The sequence below is a fragment of the Tachypleus tridentatus genome, chromosome 4 (assembly GCF_004210375.1).
Source record: "Tachypleus tridentatus isolate NWPU-2018 chromosome 4, ASM421037v1, whole genome shotgun sequence".
Classification (NCBI taxonomy): Eukaryota; Metazoa; Arthropoda; class Merostomata; order Xiphosura; family Limulidae; genus Tachypleus; species Tachypleus tridentatus.
Window position 1 is genome coordinate 27,504,542 of NC_134828.1, and position 16,109 is coordinate 27,520,650.

At 34.4% G+C, this 16,109-nt stretch overlaps 1 protein-coding gene across 3 annotated transcripts in view; it reads left to right on the top strand.

Annotated features, from left to right (window-relative positions):
- LOC143248738 (transforming growth factor-beta receptor-associated protein 1-like) overlaps window positions 1-16,109 on the top strand; it is a 65,534-nt gene that overhangs the window by 8,890 nt on the left and 40,535 nt on the right. For all 3 annotated transcript variants that reach the window (XM_076497413.1, XM_076497411.1, XM_076497414.1), the window contains exons 3-7: window positions 7,886-7,938; window positions 10,367-10,460; window positions 11,572-11,670; window positions 14,277-14,363; window positions 15,060-15,161. In XM_076497413.1, coding sequence (XP_076353528.1) covers window positions 7,886-7,938; window positions 10,367-10,460; window positions 11,572-11,670; window positions 14,277-14,363; window positions 15,060-15,161 — 435 coding nt within the window. The remainder of the gene's footprint in view (window positions 1-7,885; window positions 7,939-10,366; window positions 10,461-11,571; window positions 11,671-14,276; window positions 14,364-15,059; window positions 15,162-16,109) is intronic.

Here is a 16,109-nt window from a genome sequence, read left to right on the forward strand (position 1 = left end):
GAGGGGTTGCTCCATAGAGCATATGCTCTCTGATCACAACCTTTCTATTTTCAATACTGGTTCTTCTATCTATTTTCATGCACCTAGTTAGTCCTTTACTGCTATTGATCTCTCAATTTGCTCCCCTTCATTATTCTCCCATTTTCCATAGAGGGTTGACAATAATCCATGAGGCAGTGATCATTTCCCTATAATTTTTGAGAGAGATTGGCCGTGGTTGATGCCACTTGACCTGTGTGCCCTGGTGGAAGCTGGATCAAGCAAACTGACCCTCTTTCACTGCTCTCGCAGAACTTTATCCTGCCATTGTTTGTAAGCCATCAATAGATGACTGTGTGGCAGTTGTAACTGAATGTATTATACAAGCAGCTGCTCCATGTATTCCTAAAACCTTGACACATTTTCCACAGTATCCTCATCCGTGGTGGAATCCTGCCTGCAACATGGCACAGAAGGCTCAAAAAGGGCCTGGGATAATTTTCATAGGTATTCCATACTCTTGCACTGCATCTCTTTCCAGCAGGCCCATGCACATACTTGGTGGGTAAGATGTCAAAGCCAGAATTAATCTTAGATTAAATTCACAACAAGCATATCTTCTACCACCATTTCCAAAGTCATATGAGACAAGATTTGAAAGGTCAGTGGGCGATATAATTCTGTCCCCCTCTTGATCTTGCTCTCTGATGACCAGGAAGTAGCTGATACCTGGAGCATTGCTGATACTCTAGGTGAAAGTTTTTGCTGGGTATCTAGCACTTCTGCTTCTTCCTCCACCTTCTTAGCCATCAAGGCTCGGGCAGAGTGGTCACCTCTTTCCTTTCAAGCTGGTTGTCTCTATGACTGTAATTGTCCATTTACACTGGTGGAACTCAAACTAGTCCTTCATTGGTCTGGCAGTACATCAGTTGGACATGATGATGTACACTATGAAATGCTGTGCCATCTATCTGACAACAGTGCTCCACCATGGACCACCTGATTCAACTTGAAATGGCAATCAGGGAAGCCCCTCTCAAAAAAAACCCATCTTGTATCAATATTTTTTGACATTGAGAAGGCTCATGATACAACATGGAGGTATGGCATTTGGCGAGACCTCCATATATATGGGTTACGTGGCCATTTGCCCATTTTTATTGAACATTTTTTAATGGACAGGAGATTCCAATTTTGTATGGGTTTGAAACTTTCCCATTCTTTTCTACAGGAACTTGGAGTCCCTCAGGGATGTGTTCTGAGTGTCACACTTTTCAGTATAAAGATTAATGCCATAACTGAACAACTCCCTCTTACTGTTGCAAACGGGTTCTATGTCAATGACTTTTACATCTCGTGTCAGTTGTCGAATGTGAGGTGTATTGAGCAGCAGCTACAGACTGCTCTCAGTTGTTTACTGAAGTGGACCACAGCAAACAGCTTTAACTTCTCTCTCTCCAAAACTGTTTGCATGCACTTTTGCCACCAGTGGGATATTCACCTTGATCGTGAACTCTGTATTGGTGAAGTTGTGCTGCCTGTGGTCCCTAAGACAAAGTTTGTGGAGGTTGTCTTTGATTGTAAGCTGATCTTTATACAACACATCAAGCAGCTATGGGTCAAATGTACAAGAGCACTGAACATCCTCTGTGTCCTCTCTTCCACCACATGGGGAAGCGGGTTGATGTTCTATGCTAAAGATATATCGTGCTCTTATTCGATCGAAACTCAACTATGGATCACTGGTCTGTGGCTCTGCCAGAACCTCAGCCTTAAAGATGCTGGACCCCATTCATCATCAAGGACTTTGACTCTGCACTTCCCCAGTTCAGAACTTATAAACAGGTTATATATAGGTTCTGTTTTACCTGTTTGGGGTGGTCCTTAAATTTGCTGAAAGTCTAATGCATGCCTAATTTTTCTGCCTTTACCTCACAATTTTTTTTATGGTATCTCTCTACCATCCATCTCTTCTCTGAAGCACTCCACTGGGATTCTTAAGGTTTTTTTCTGACATCCACTCCCATTTTTCTTCCACATTGGCTTGTTTATCATCTTTGGCTCTGGCTTTATGTATGTGGTTTCTCTGTTGTTGGGACTTTTTAGGTTGTGATGCATCCTTAAGTCCTATCCATTTGTCACACATCTCCAGGATTGATATATGGGCTTATTTTTATGGTGTTACAAGGTTGACATAATTCCTGAGCCTTTGGGATCATGAATTGCATTCATACAGTAACAGGCTACCCTTTCCAATCTTGTTTCCCCTTTGTCTCAGCCAGAGCCCAGTATGGCACCTGATATAATTTTCCATTTTTCCCTTCCTAATACTTAACTGTCTCTCCTTCTCAAGGTGCCTCATTTCTTTAACATTTTCTTTGACAAGGTATGTCATGTCACCAAAAATATTGGTGACTACCTGGTGGTTTCTAATCTGGTGGGAGTTTAACTTGCAGATTTTCTTATCAGTTTTGCCCTTTCATCAAGAATTATTGACTTCTTCAAGTTTTATCAAAAGGATTCATGATCCCATTTCTTTACCCACTTCTTATGTCTCATATACCTGTTTCATTCCCTGTGCCTCAAAATCTGATGATTGGTTAGTATCTGTCAGAAGCAGTTCAGGACCTGCTATCTCAGTAGTCCATCAAACCTGTTCACCATACTTGACTCTTTGTTGCTTGCAACAAAATCAGAGACTGGAAGCCTTTAATTTATTTGTCTCACTTTTATAATTCATTGAACTGCACCATTTTACCATGGAGTCATTTCTCACTCCATGGTGGATATTTTCTTTGAGCTTGTGGATGACTAAGATGGACATCACCAGTGCTTATTCACACATATCTATCTCATCACAGTTTTGTCAATATCTTCAGTTTATCAATTACAGGGTGGTTTACCAATTTTGTGCCCTACTCTTTGAGCTTGCTTCCATTCCTTATGTCTTCTGTTTGGTGGTCAGAGTGTTTGCTCATCATCTTCATGCTCTAGGGCTACAATTCCATCATTATATGGACAACTAGCTTCTTGCTTATTATAAATTGGAGTTAGCTAGCCATATTTGTAGGCTCCTTTGCTCATCACTCATCCTCCTTGGTTGTGCACGTATATGATCTTTTCAGTGGGATCTTCATGATTGGTGGAACCTTGCTCAGAATCCCTTGGTAGCTCCCATTACCTTTCCTTATACCTTGTTTGACAATCTGTTTTGGTGCTTGGACAAGAACCACATGTTAGTGAGTGTCCCACTCCCTCCTCCTCTTCCAGATTTACATTTGTTCACAGATTCATCCCTTCAGAGCTGGAGTGGGATTAACCTCCAAAAGACTTTGGGTCATTGTTCTCTACATGAACAATGCCCTTGTGTTTCTCACAGTCTGTTGGATTTTGAATCATTTCCTTTCTCTCACCAGACATTGTCTCATGATGATTCATTCCAACCATTGTACAGTGGTAGCACATATCGATCACCAAGGGGGCATCCAGTTAAGATCTCTGTGTTTTTGTTTATTGGATCTCCTTTATTGGGCCCACATGCACTCCATTAATCTCATTTCATGTCAGTCTTTGGGTGCTTTGAATCTCGTAGTGGATCATCTTTCCTGCTCTGACAAAATTTATTCAATGTAGTAGTCTTTAGATTCCTTCATGTTCTGGTAGTGCTGCAATATGTGAGGTTTTCAACACATAGGTGCATTTTCCACAGTCTTCAATCATAAATTACCCTTGTACCTTATCCTTGGGCTCTGGCTGTTGAAGCCTTCAACCAGAATTGATCCCACAAATTTGTTTATACTTGTATCTGACTACTTCATCAGGTGATTTTTCTTATCCATACTACTTTGTGTTGAGTCATTTGAATTGCTCCCTTATTGGCCATCTTAACCATGGTTTCTGTGATTACACCAACTAACTTTTCTTTCCAGTACCCCTTTCTTTGTTGTTCTCCCTTCTTTGTCAACCTTGGTCACCAGTTCTACATCCTGTTATTCATATCTTTCATCTTCAAGGTGTGGAGTATTTATCCAGTCCTAGTAAAGGAGAACAGGTTTTGCCCATTGAGTAACTTTTTTCAGTGGAGGTATATCGGTACAACTGGAAGGTGTTTCACAGTTGGTCCTCTACTTGGGGTGTTCCTGCTGACTGACCTGTTGTGGTTTGCATGACTGTGTTTTTCATGTGGCTTTTGAAGCAGGGGTCTTTGCTGTCTTTGGTCTTGGGTTATTAGGCTGTCTTAACACATACCTATCATTGTTTCTCAATACTATTGAGTTTTTGTTTCCCCTATCCTTACTGTATTAATGTGTTTCTTTAGGATTTGTCTCTCCCCCTAAATCACCTAGTCTGGACATTAATGGGGTCTTTCATTCCCTCACTTTACCTCTATTTGAACATATTTCCTCATGTTTCATGTTTCACATTTCGTTTAAACAAATTTCCTTCTCTTCTCATTCTATGGACATTAAAGGTCTGATTTGTTTGTCACTGATGTTTCATGTATGCTCCTGTGTTCTCCTTTATCTGGATTGTTCTTTTCTCCCAATGACATCAGTGGCTGGGGAAGGTAACTCCTTCTTTTCCCCTGTTTCTTTTCCTTCTATTTCTTCTTATCTCTACCCTCATTCCAACCTAGATAGACTCCTATGTACAGTTTGTACCATTTTTTGCTAAATTGCCCAAACAGTTTCCTTATGTGGTATCCATTCCTCACTATTTATCACTTGTCAGTCTTCCTTTGTCCCTTTCTACCCTCACCATTTGGGTTCAACATTTAATTAAATTGGCATATTCCTCCTTTTCATCTTCCCACTAGAATTTGTTCAGGGTGTCTTCTCATCAGATTCAATACCTCATCTCATCGTTGTTAGACATTGGAGAAAATCCTACAAATGGGCATGTGGACTTCACCTAATACATTCATCTTCTATTATTTACACCATATAATTTTTTTTTCTTTTCACGTTTTCATCCTCCACTTGTTGCCGTTCTTCAAGCTTCTGTGTAATTTTGACTGGGAAGGTCTATTTTCAAACATTCTTTGTGTGGCTCCCACTCTGTGGTGAGTGGTGCCTGACCAGTTATTATTTATTTAGTAATCTGCACTCTGTAGCCATGTTGACTCATGTTTTAACTTCCATGACTTCATATTTCTAACCATTGAGATGGGATGTTTCATAAGATTACTTGTACATGAATAACCTCACAATGTAATTCCTTCATAAACTTGTCTGTTTTGGACCATACCACCCATGGACTGTGCTTGGGGTAAGGCAGAAGTAGATGACTGCTCATCATTGCCATTCCTTGTATTGAATAAATCTGTATGGTCTGTTTCCCAGAATAGGGTTTTGTGGTCACCTATTGCATTGTCTCAGGTGATGATGTTCCCCTGGGCTCTTCACTGTATTTTCAATTTCCTTTCTTCTATTGAAGTGTGAGAGTCCTTACCACTTTTCAGTTCCAAGTCACTGGAGTGGTCAGTCTTGGAGACATCCTCCTGAATGGGTTCCACACAAGATGACTATAACCGTTCAGTGCAGAGTAGGGAAGTGTAGTTATGTGGGTGTAGATGTGATATCCTTCACTATGCATTATACAATCAGAAAGGAGTGAAACATCAAACTGCCGTTCACCTCTCTAATTGGGAGTCATCACTTACCTCTGCATAGATGTCAGTACCCTGTGGCTGAGTTTTGAATTTAGAGTGGAACTAATCAACATAAGTCCTCACATGTGTTTAGGATTGTTTGTATTCCTCCCTTGATTATTCCCTTGTTTTGTGGATCACTTTCTGCTATCCACTGTGTATCCTATTCCAAGGATGTTATTGCCTTTTAGATTGGTTCTGGTCAGTTTTGCCATTGGAAGAGTTGACTTCTATTATATAGACATCTTTTCAATATTGGATGTCAGGTTCTTGAATCCACATATCAAAGCTAATGCATGTCATGTTCTGGAGTCAGAGTGATTCTAGATTCTTTCTGGTCTCTTGAACTTGAGGTGAAGGCAGTACAACTCTCATTATTTCACTGCACAGATGTCAGTTTCCAGTGACATAGGTTTTGGATGTAGTTGACTTACCAAGTACAATCTGTTGCACCCTAGTCACTCTTCACCAAAAGTCACATTCATTGATTTACCCACTCTCATACTTCGTGGGATTAGGTTACATGCATATTTCAGGGTTTGGATTACTACCATACCACAGTTCTATTCTTCTTGGATGTATTCCTCTCTTTTGCCATTCTTATCTAATACGTGCTTTACAGATGGGCGAAGTGTATACGTAGTCAGAAATAGTGTGGTTCCCCTTGTCAGATCTTTGGATCTGATACTCATTTCTAGAGGTATCCTTTGTTTGCTTTCAAAGGGTGCTTCTGTCTTTCCTTTGCATCAGTCCCTTCACCTAATCAATGTAAGCTTCTAAGTAATATTTTAAGAGGAGGGAAGTACTATATTAGGAGTTATAATTTTCCTGTATTGAAAATGTACTTCCCACTCCTCCTACTTACTTTCAGTTGGTTTTTGCATTTTCTACCAAAATTTCAAGTGATAGTTTGTTAGAGGCATGTAGAGGGAGCCTCGTGAGTTTGTCATGCTCAAATTTGCGGAGAAGTGATGCAGGAGGATTTGCGTGTTAGAATCATTTTATTCCACCAGGGAAGAACAGTAGACTTGTGGCATGCATGAAAAAAAAAGTTTGCATATAGAGGGCAGCACTATGCAATAGTAGCTAATCTTGTGAGTAGCAGGAAGTACATATTGGAAATACATTTTCAGTATTGAAAAATCATAACTTTTAGTCAAATTTTATTTAAATTCCTAATTTATAGCTTAATAAGTTTGAGAGCTAGACTGCTTTAGCTGGTTAATCATATCATTTATTAGGGATGTGTTCTATGTTATTTAGTATTAGACTGATAATGAATTAAAGCATTATTTTTAACTTGCCCACTATAAACTTCCAGTAAGAACAGTGTATAAGGACATTTATACAATACCAGTTCTGTTATGCCATTGGAAACCCAGTTTTTTTACTCTGTACAAGTAACTCTTGTTACTTAATACTGTATTATTAATTTACAAAAAACAGTATAGAATAGCATTTCAGTTGTACCTTATTTGTGGAATAAAATTATTAATAGTCCTTTCACGTATGAAGCATATCCAAAATTTTCTTTTCAGAATTTCAAGTATTAGTTATTAAGTATTGTTAACATAAAATGCCTACGTGTCCGAGAGTTGTAATATTAGTTGCAGTGACGAATTTCTTAATCTTTTGTGGGGTGGAGTTTGTGAAAGGCTAACACTGATTTGATATGATTTGTTTTCTTTCTCACACTGAACATACTTAACCAAATTCCATGAGACTCAGGAAAGTATGCTAAATAGTTTCTAGATTTGGTTTAATAAAATCTATAAAATTTGATTTAGGTTTTCTATAATTGTTCACATTATCAAATTTCTTAATTTTTTAGTGAAGCATCTAAAAGTAAAATCAGTATATTTACTTTCTCCTTAGATGTTCATATTTTACATTGTTGAATAAAGAGTTTCATTTTTATATATATTTTGAAGGGGGATCTCGTACACTGACATGTTTCTTTTGAAACTATTATTGTGACTGCACTAGTTGCCAGTTTTGTCTATAAATCATATAAAAAAAAGACAAACTGATAGAAATTCAGCAGTGACATTTATAATGTAAACATATTACATATTTTTTTGTTCTCTAGAATAATAGTTTTACAACTACTGTTATTTCAGTATGTTTGCTACATGTTAGGAAAACATAAGCGTTTAGGTTGAGAATGGGTTATTTTCTGTTTTTTGTTTGTTTTTCTCCCTGGATGAATTTTTTTTTCAAATAATTATTATTGGTGTGTTTTGTTTTTCTTTTCAGATTGAATGTTTGGAATGTTGTGGAAAGTACTTGTATGTAGGTATAAGAGACAGGTGAGTAATGTAGTTTTTCTTTCTACAGTTTATGTAGTCAAGACTATATACTTTCCAACTTCAAAAATATTTATTTCTACCTTAAAAAAAAAATTAATTAATCATTATTTGTAAATGAGAACATAAAACACAGTTGTGACTTGTGTTTTAGGTGGAATAACTAAACACAGACAATTTGAAATGATAAAAAATATAAACACAGTTGTGTCTTGTATTTTAGGTGGAATAACTAAACACAGACAAGTTTGAGATGGTAAAAAATATAAACACAGTTGTGTCTTGTGTTTTAGGTGGAATAACTAAACACAGACAATTTGAAATGATAAAAAATATAAACACAGTTGTGACTTCTGTTTTAGGTGGAATAACTAAACACAGACAATTTGAAATGATAAAAAATATAAACACAGTTGTGTCTTGTATTTTAGGTGGAATAACTAAACACAGACAAGTTTGAGATGGTAAAAAATATAAACAGTTGTGACTTCTGTTTAAATATAAAACACAGTTGTGACTTCTGTTTTAGGTGGAATAACTAAACACAGACAATTTGAAATGATGAAAAATATAAACACAGTTGTGTCTTGTATTTTAGGTGGAATAACAAAACACAGACAAGTTTGAGATGGTAAAAAATATAAACACAGTTGTGTCTTGTGTTTTAGGTGGAATAACTAAACACAGACAATTTGAAATGATAAAAAATATAAACACAGTTGTGACTTCTGTTTTAGGTGGAATAACTAAACACAGACAATTTGAAATGATAAAAAATATAAACACAGTTGTGACTTGTGTTTTAGGTGGAATAACTAAACACAGACAAGTTTGAAATGATAAAAAATATAAACAGTTGTGATTTGTGTTTTAGGTGGAATAACTAAACACAGACAAGTTTGAAATGATAAAAATATATAAACACAGTTGTGACTTGTGTTTTAGGTGGAATAACTAAACACAGACAAGTTTGAAATGGTAAAAAATATAAACAGTTGTGACTTGTGTTTTAAGCAGCATAACTAAACATAGACAAGTTTGAAATGATAAAAATATAAACAGTTTAACTGTGTGGCTGTTTGTCTTAAAAATGTGTATACATGATAATTGAATGAGGACAGCTATTCTAGTTATTTAGTATTAGTGTTCACCAAGTATGTCTGTGTAGGCTTAGTTTATACTATTTTTGTATATGCCTTGCTGTTTAAGGAGCAACTGTGAACTAAATGTTAAAGTGTTTCTATCAAGGTGTTTACAGTACATGAGAAACTGAACTAAATGGCAAACTATATCTATTGAGGTATTTATAGTGGATGAGTAACTGAACTAAATGGTAAGCTAATTCACAGTGCATATTAATTAGATGATTCAAATACTTAATTCAGAGTGCAGTTATTGATGCAATTCTTTCTGCAGTAACTGGCAGAAAACTAAGATCCTTGCTGTGGGTTTAAATATGATCTCACAGATCATCCAGTGTACTGTTTAATCTCTTTCATTATTCCAGATTACTTCTGAACAGCATGATGACACTCTACCAAAAACGTTTTCCTTTCCCACCTTCACACGTTTTACTCTCTAAAGCTTTATATTAAAAATAGTCTGCAAGGTAAAATCTCTTGCATGACTGACCCTCATAACTTACCCTGTAAAACATTATATTAGTATACTGTGGGTTGAAAACTATTTTTTTTTCTACTTAACCAAACCTACCAAGTAAAACATTATTTCAAAGACTGATGAGTGAAACAATTCTTTTGGTAAGTTCACCTAACCTACCATGTGAAATATTACATTAGTAAACTTTAGATTGAAAACTTTTAATTTGGCATGTCCACCTAACTTACCATGTAAAATGTTATATTAGAATACTCTGGGTTGAAAACTCGTAATTTCCTATCCTCAGCTAATCTAGCCTGTAAAACAGTGTTTGTAGACTCTGGGTTGAAAGCCCTTCCTTTCATACTCTCACCTAACATACCCTGTAAAAGGTTACAGTTAGTATACTCTAGGTTGAAAACTCTTTTGTAATTGTACTTTTATAACCAAAGTTTACAGCTAGAGTATACATTATTACACTGTTCATAGTTTGTGTTTATTAGTTAGATATGTCTATCATTCTGTAATCCAGTTAACAAAATTGATATATGAAAATCATTAGAAATTTCAGCTGAGACAACTATGAAAGTATGTTTGATTGAAGCTAGATAACTTGTAGAAAAATGATTCGTACTATTATGGTTTGTTCCACTGCAACTTATTAGTATTTTTAAAAATAGTAGTCTTAAACTTTTAAAACTTTGAAATTTTCCATCACCACTTATTAGCATCTTTTTAAACATGATAATCTAAACTTTAATAACTCATTATTGCCAAGATTTATGATTCATCACAAATGTATTTTTTTTAATATTAAATTTTTTCCCAACAGTTTTGTTATTCAGTATACATTAGAAGAAGTTCACGATGGAGAGGGGAGAACTTTATTTTCTTACACGAAACTGCGACAGAGATACCTGGGATATGTAAGTTACATTCTCTATAGCCATAGTGGGTTATAAAATAGAAAAGGTTTCTTATATGATGAAAAATTCTTTTTATTTTTCTTAAATGTTTTGCTTAAGTGAAAAACTGAATGGATATACAGAAGCTGATCAGGTTACTAGTAGAATTATACAGATGTGTCAGGTAACTGATGAGCCAAGTGGTTGGCATATTGAGATGGGAATTTGAAAGTATTGGGCATGAGGGACAATACTACGAAAACACACTTCACACTTTGAACTCTGGGTGTAATATAAGAATGGAAATCAATCCTCTTACTCCATAAGACTGGGAATCTAAGAGTTGGGTGAAAGAGGCGGTACTATAAACATGTCTTACCACTGATGTGGATTGACAGATGTGTCCTGTCACTGGTATTTTGAAATCGAACATAAACATGTCTTACCACTGATGTGGGTTGACAGATATGTCCTGTCACTGGTATTTTGAAATCTGTAAACATTTTTCAGATATACTGATAATTTAAACTGTAATGACATGGTTTCAGGTTGTAACAACACTCAATGACAGATGGGTCATTTGGTCTTAGAATTATTTTTATGAATATCTTCGTTAACTCAGTCATTTATTTCCACTTAGTTTATCTTGATTTTAAAACTTGTAATTATTGTATAAAAATCTTCAGGCTGTGTGATTACATAAGTTGTTAGCCTAAGTTGTAGAAGATTTACTGGAACACAAGGAATTAAAATGAATTGTGAAATTTATCATGTTTTTCTGTAAATGATTTAACTTTCTCTTTACCATGTGTTTTAGTATATTTACCTGGATGTGTTTCATTAACAGTTTCCCATTGCACAAAACATTCTCTCCCTTTCAGCCAGATCGGTGTTATAATGTGATAGTTAATCCCACTATTCATTGGTAAAAGAGTAGCTCAAGAGTTAACACTCTTACACTGTTAAATTAGGGACAGCTGGTGCAGATAGCCCTTGTGTAGCTTTTTTTTTTAAACTGGATATTGTTTCACTAAGTGTTTAACGTTCTGTTTCATGAAGTATTTGCAAATATATAGTATTGCCAAATATTTTATCTCTTCAACCAAATAAAGCTGTGTAAATATGTTTACAGAAAAAACCAGTAGTTCAGATAAAAGCTTGTTCAGCATTGGATAGGGTGATTTGTTTATGTGATGGCAACCTGGTGTTCACAGACATGCCAGATCTAGAGGTAAGAATGAAATGTTTAGTTAGGTAATGATTATCAGTTCTTTTATGAAACTTAAGATCCATGTAAATCATAACTTTTTGTTCCAAACTTAGTAATATTGGTGATCCAGTATAATCTGACTGAAAACACTAATGTGAATCAAAATTAACATGACAGTCTTAGAGGAGATGGTAAAATTCATTCCATGTTAGTTTACTAATGTAAGGCTTAACCAAAACTACTGAGAGTTGAGTACTTTATATTAAAGCAGTTTTGAATATACAAATCAGTGAGTCATATTACAGCTACAATCAATATTAAGTTGCAGTGGAATGTTTGACAATATTTGATATTTCATAGGGCCTTTTTTGGAAGGGTTTCTAACAGCCCTTTCAGATTCAAAATATTGATACATCAAAGTCATAAATATGTTATCAAATTAGAAACTTAGATATTTCAAGATGGAAATATCCCTCATACTTAACATTGGAAAACAAAGGAATATGAATCAGCCTGAGGCACCAGGATCATGGAGAAAGAAACCCGCAGTAATTGGCACCCCAACCTTTCTAAGCAGAATGCAGCATTTTCTAACAACTAAGAATCCACAAACACAAAGATCAGTGGCAAACATTGCCAACATATTGTAGGTGGTAGTATGGAAAAATAATGAAGAATCTATCTGGAAAAGCAGCTCAAGTCACATCTACATCAGCTGGTTTCATGATATATCCATTTAAATGTTGCATTTTCTCAAAAAGCTGAAGAGTGAAACTGGTATTCACACTATTCCTTATGTGAACAAAACCAGTCAAGCCATAGGAAGCACCACCTATGGAGTTCTGTGATAACAGATATCTCAAAAAAACAGCTTTGGAATCCCCACCCTTGTACACAAGGTGGTATATGGAAAGCTATTGGAGAGGGATGGTTTGCTGTGAATGTGACAGCCTTACATCTAAGCCTTTTGCAATGGAAACTTTATTACAAGTCTATTGTCAATGTGTATGATAGTGAGATAAATGTAGTAAGGTTCCAAAATAATTTTAATATAGTGTACTCAACCTCTGTGTATTCTTATGTCCATGGGGTCAGTCTCCATTAAATTGACCCTGTACCTACTATAATTTTGAATTTAGTATATACATCTTCAGAATTTGACAAGCTTTTAGTAGATGTGAAAAATTTACTGCATACAAAAAAAAATCACAATTTTCAGTCAAGTATTTTTACTTGTCAGTGTGAGTTAAGCTCTGAAAACTGAAAAGTTGAAGAATATAAAATATATCTAAGTTATCTTTTTTTGTCTTTCTAGAGTGACTGTGTATCATAACAGACAATTACATACTACTTATGTATAGAATAAAAATAATATTCTTTTAAAATGTGGCTTAAACACAGCTGCACTTAAATAGTTTCTTTCAGAATATGCCAAAAATTATATATCTCAATGGGATACCTTTATGTAAGCAAAAGAGCAAATTATCAGCATACAGTATTGACTTGATTACTTAGTCATGCCTTGCAATATAATATGAGTGTGTGGATGTAATTATTTTTTTTTTTTTATCTTACCCAATAAGTTGGCACTCATTTGTCGGTGCTCCTACTACTTACTGTTAAGGAAGTTCTGTTTTGTTTTGTTTTTTTCAAATTTATAACCTAGAATACAAAGTGTTATTGTGTACAAAAAACATGTATTAGAACTACTATAATTTAACTGACTTTCTAACTGAGCTATGAATAGGTTACAAAAATTTCATTAGCTGGTCAAAGCAAACTTCCCAATAGAAAATGCAGAAAGCAAGGTTTAATATTCAAGATCTGTTAGCTAAATGAACTGGCCATAAAAATAATTCAATAAATTTGAATCTTTTTTTTTTTCTGTTGGTTGTAAGTAATCCAGTAACAAGTATTGGAGAGGTTACCAACATTTTGTGAAATATAGAATGTGATAGGAGAAATTTAATGTGTAGGTTTGAAATTCTTTTGTATATCTTGGTAAAGAAAAAGGCTTGGAGACTATAAGGCTACGTTATGGCTTAGTAGTTTTATACTATAACTGTAATTTCTGCCAAACTTGTATAGGGGTTGAAATGAAATATATAATGGGTAATTTAAAGTAAATGAATATCCTGTGATACAGAGAAGTGAAAACTGAGAATTTGTTTAATTATTTCCCTTTGAAATTAAGAAATTTAAATGTGTATTAAAACTTTAATTATAAAGTTATTTTTATATCACGTTTACTGATGTACATTGATAGTAAAGCTGTTTAATTACATTTTGAATGTAACTTTTTAAAAGGCCATGATGTGCGCTTTGACCCCACCCGTGACCCTAAAGGTATATATATATATATATATATATATATATATAGTGTTAGTAGATTGTAAAATTCAAAACAAGTTTTATAGTCTTACACACTAATAGGTACTCTTGTGAAAATTCCTTTTGATCAAACATACAGAACTTATTTTTGTAACATACCATTTATTACAGAAAAATTATTTAAGTGTTTATTGTACTATATTTTACCACAGCTCATGAGTAAGAATGTACTTTCAAACAGATTTAAAATGCTACAGGTCAATGAGTTACATTAACTGTTCATTTTTTTGTAACAGCCTCAGAACTATCCATCAAAAGTTAAATCAGTGTCTTGTTTTTGCTTAAATGAGAACCCTGGTGGCAACAATCCCTTTGTTATTGAAGTAAGTTTGAAAATGATTTTTTAATTTCACAAAACTTTTTCTGATTAAACCTGGGATTTTTAAGAAGATGAATTTTTGTTGTTATTACAAAACTTTTCATTAAAAGAAAGCTAACTGTATATGAAAGAACCATAATTAAAACAAAGTTTATCAAGTGATGAAGCCAGTTCTTACAACATTCTGTACTTAATGCCATAAAGCATGAGAAAAGCAAAACCTAGAGTAGTTAGATTGATTTGTCAAACAATATTTTTGTATATAATCCCAATAATATCTTAGATGTTCAATCAGTTTAGGAAATATAGATCATTCCTAAATCTTTGCTACTCAGCCAGCATAACTAATAATCTTCATAATATAAAGTTAATTAAAAATTATTTTGAATATTAAAACCAAATTTGTTGCATCTCTAATTTTGTTTCAAGCTATCACACTTAAGGTTATGTGTGAATTTTTGCAGTCCTGAAATTTTGTACAGATAAATAAATGATTTCAAGCTAACAACTTTAGACAGCTATTGAGCTCAGTTTATAATCTTAAAAATATACTGGTTACTTTTTGTATGTTTCATGTTACTAATGTTAAAAAGTACTTTTAATCATACAGTTATAATTTCATGGGGTTAAATGAATGAAAACTTTGTTTTAGTTGTTTGATACGCAGTTTTCGTTTTCAAAATGTTTCACATGTTTTCAGCTTTGTGTTGCTAGAAAACGACAACTTCAGTTGTATAGCTTGACCGAAGACAAACTGTCCCACATTAAAGATGTTACCTTACCTGAAACAGCATTAACTATAGTAAGTTTGGTCAATAATCATTCTGCCTCATTAACAAAGTGTAACTTCTATTTTTAGTTATGAACATTTTTATATTCACTCTTTTGTCAAATATCCAACTAAATTTGGTTAAGCCAATTTAAGTGTGTAAAACAAATTGCTCTTTATGTTATATTTTTATTTTAGAAACCTTTGTTGAAAGTGATGCTATTAATGCTTTATTAAAACATTAGTGGCTACCAGTATGTCTAGTTTCCATCATCCATAGCCATTGTCAGTATTAAATATGTTTTGTTTCACACTTCTTCCTTTTGTTAACTACTAAACCAGTGAACTGTTTACTTTTGTTTCACACTTCTTCCTTCTGTTAACTACTAAACCAGTGAACTGTTTACTTTTGTTTCACACTCCTTTCTCCTGTTAACTACTAAACCAGTGAACTGTTTACTTTTGTTTCACACTCCTTCCTTCTGTTAACTACTTAACCAGTGAACTGTTTACTTTTGTTTCACACTTCTTCCTTATGTTAACTACTAAACTAGTGCAGTTTACTTTTGTTTCACACTCCTTCCTTCTGTTAACTACTAAACCAGTGAACTGTTTACTTTTGTTTCACACTCCTTCCTTCTGTTAACTACTTAACCAGTGCAGTTTACTTTTGTTTCACACTTCTTTCTTCTGTTAATTACTAAACAAGTGAACTGTTTACTTTTGTTTCACACTCCTTTCTCCTGTTAACTACTTAACCAGTGAACTGTTTACTTTTGTTTCACACTTCTTCCTTATGTTAACTACTAAACTAGTGCAGTTTACTTTTGTTTCACACTCCTTCCTTCTGTTAACTACTAAACCAGTGAACTGTTTACTTTTGTTTCACACTCCTTCCTTCTGTTAACTACTTAACCAGTGCAGTTTACTTTTGTTTCACACTTCTTTCTTCTGTTAACTACTTAACCAGTGAACTGTTTA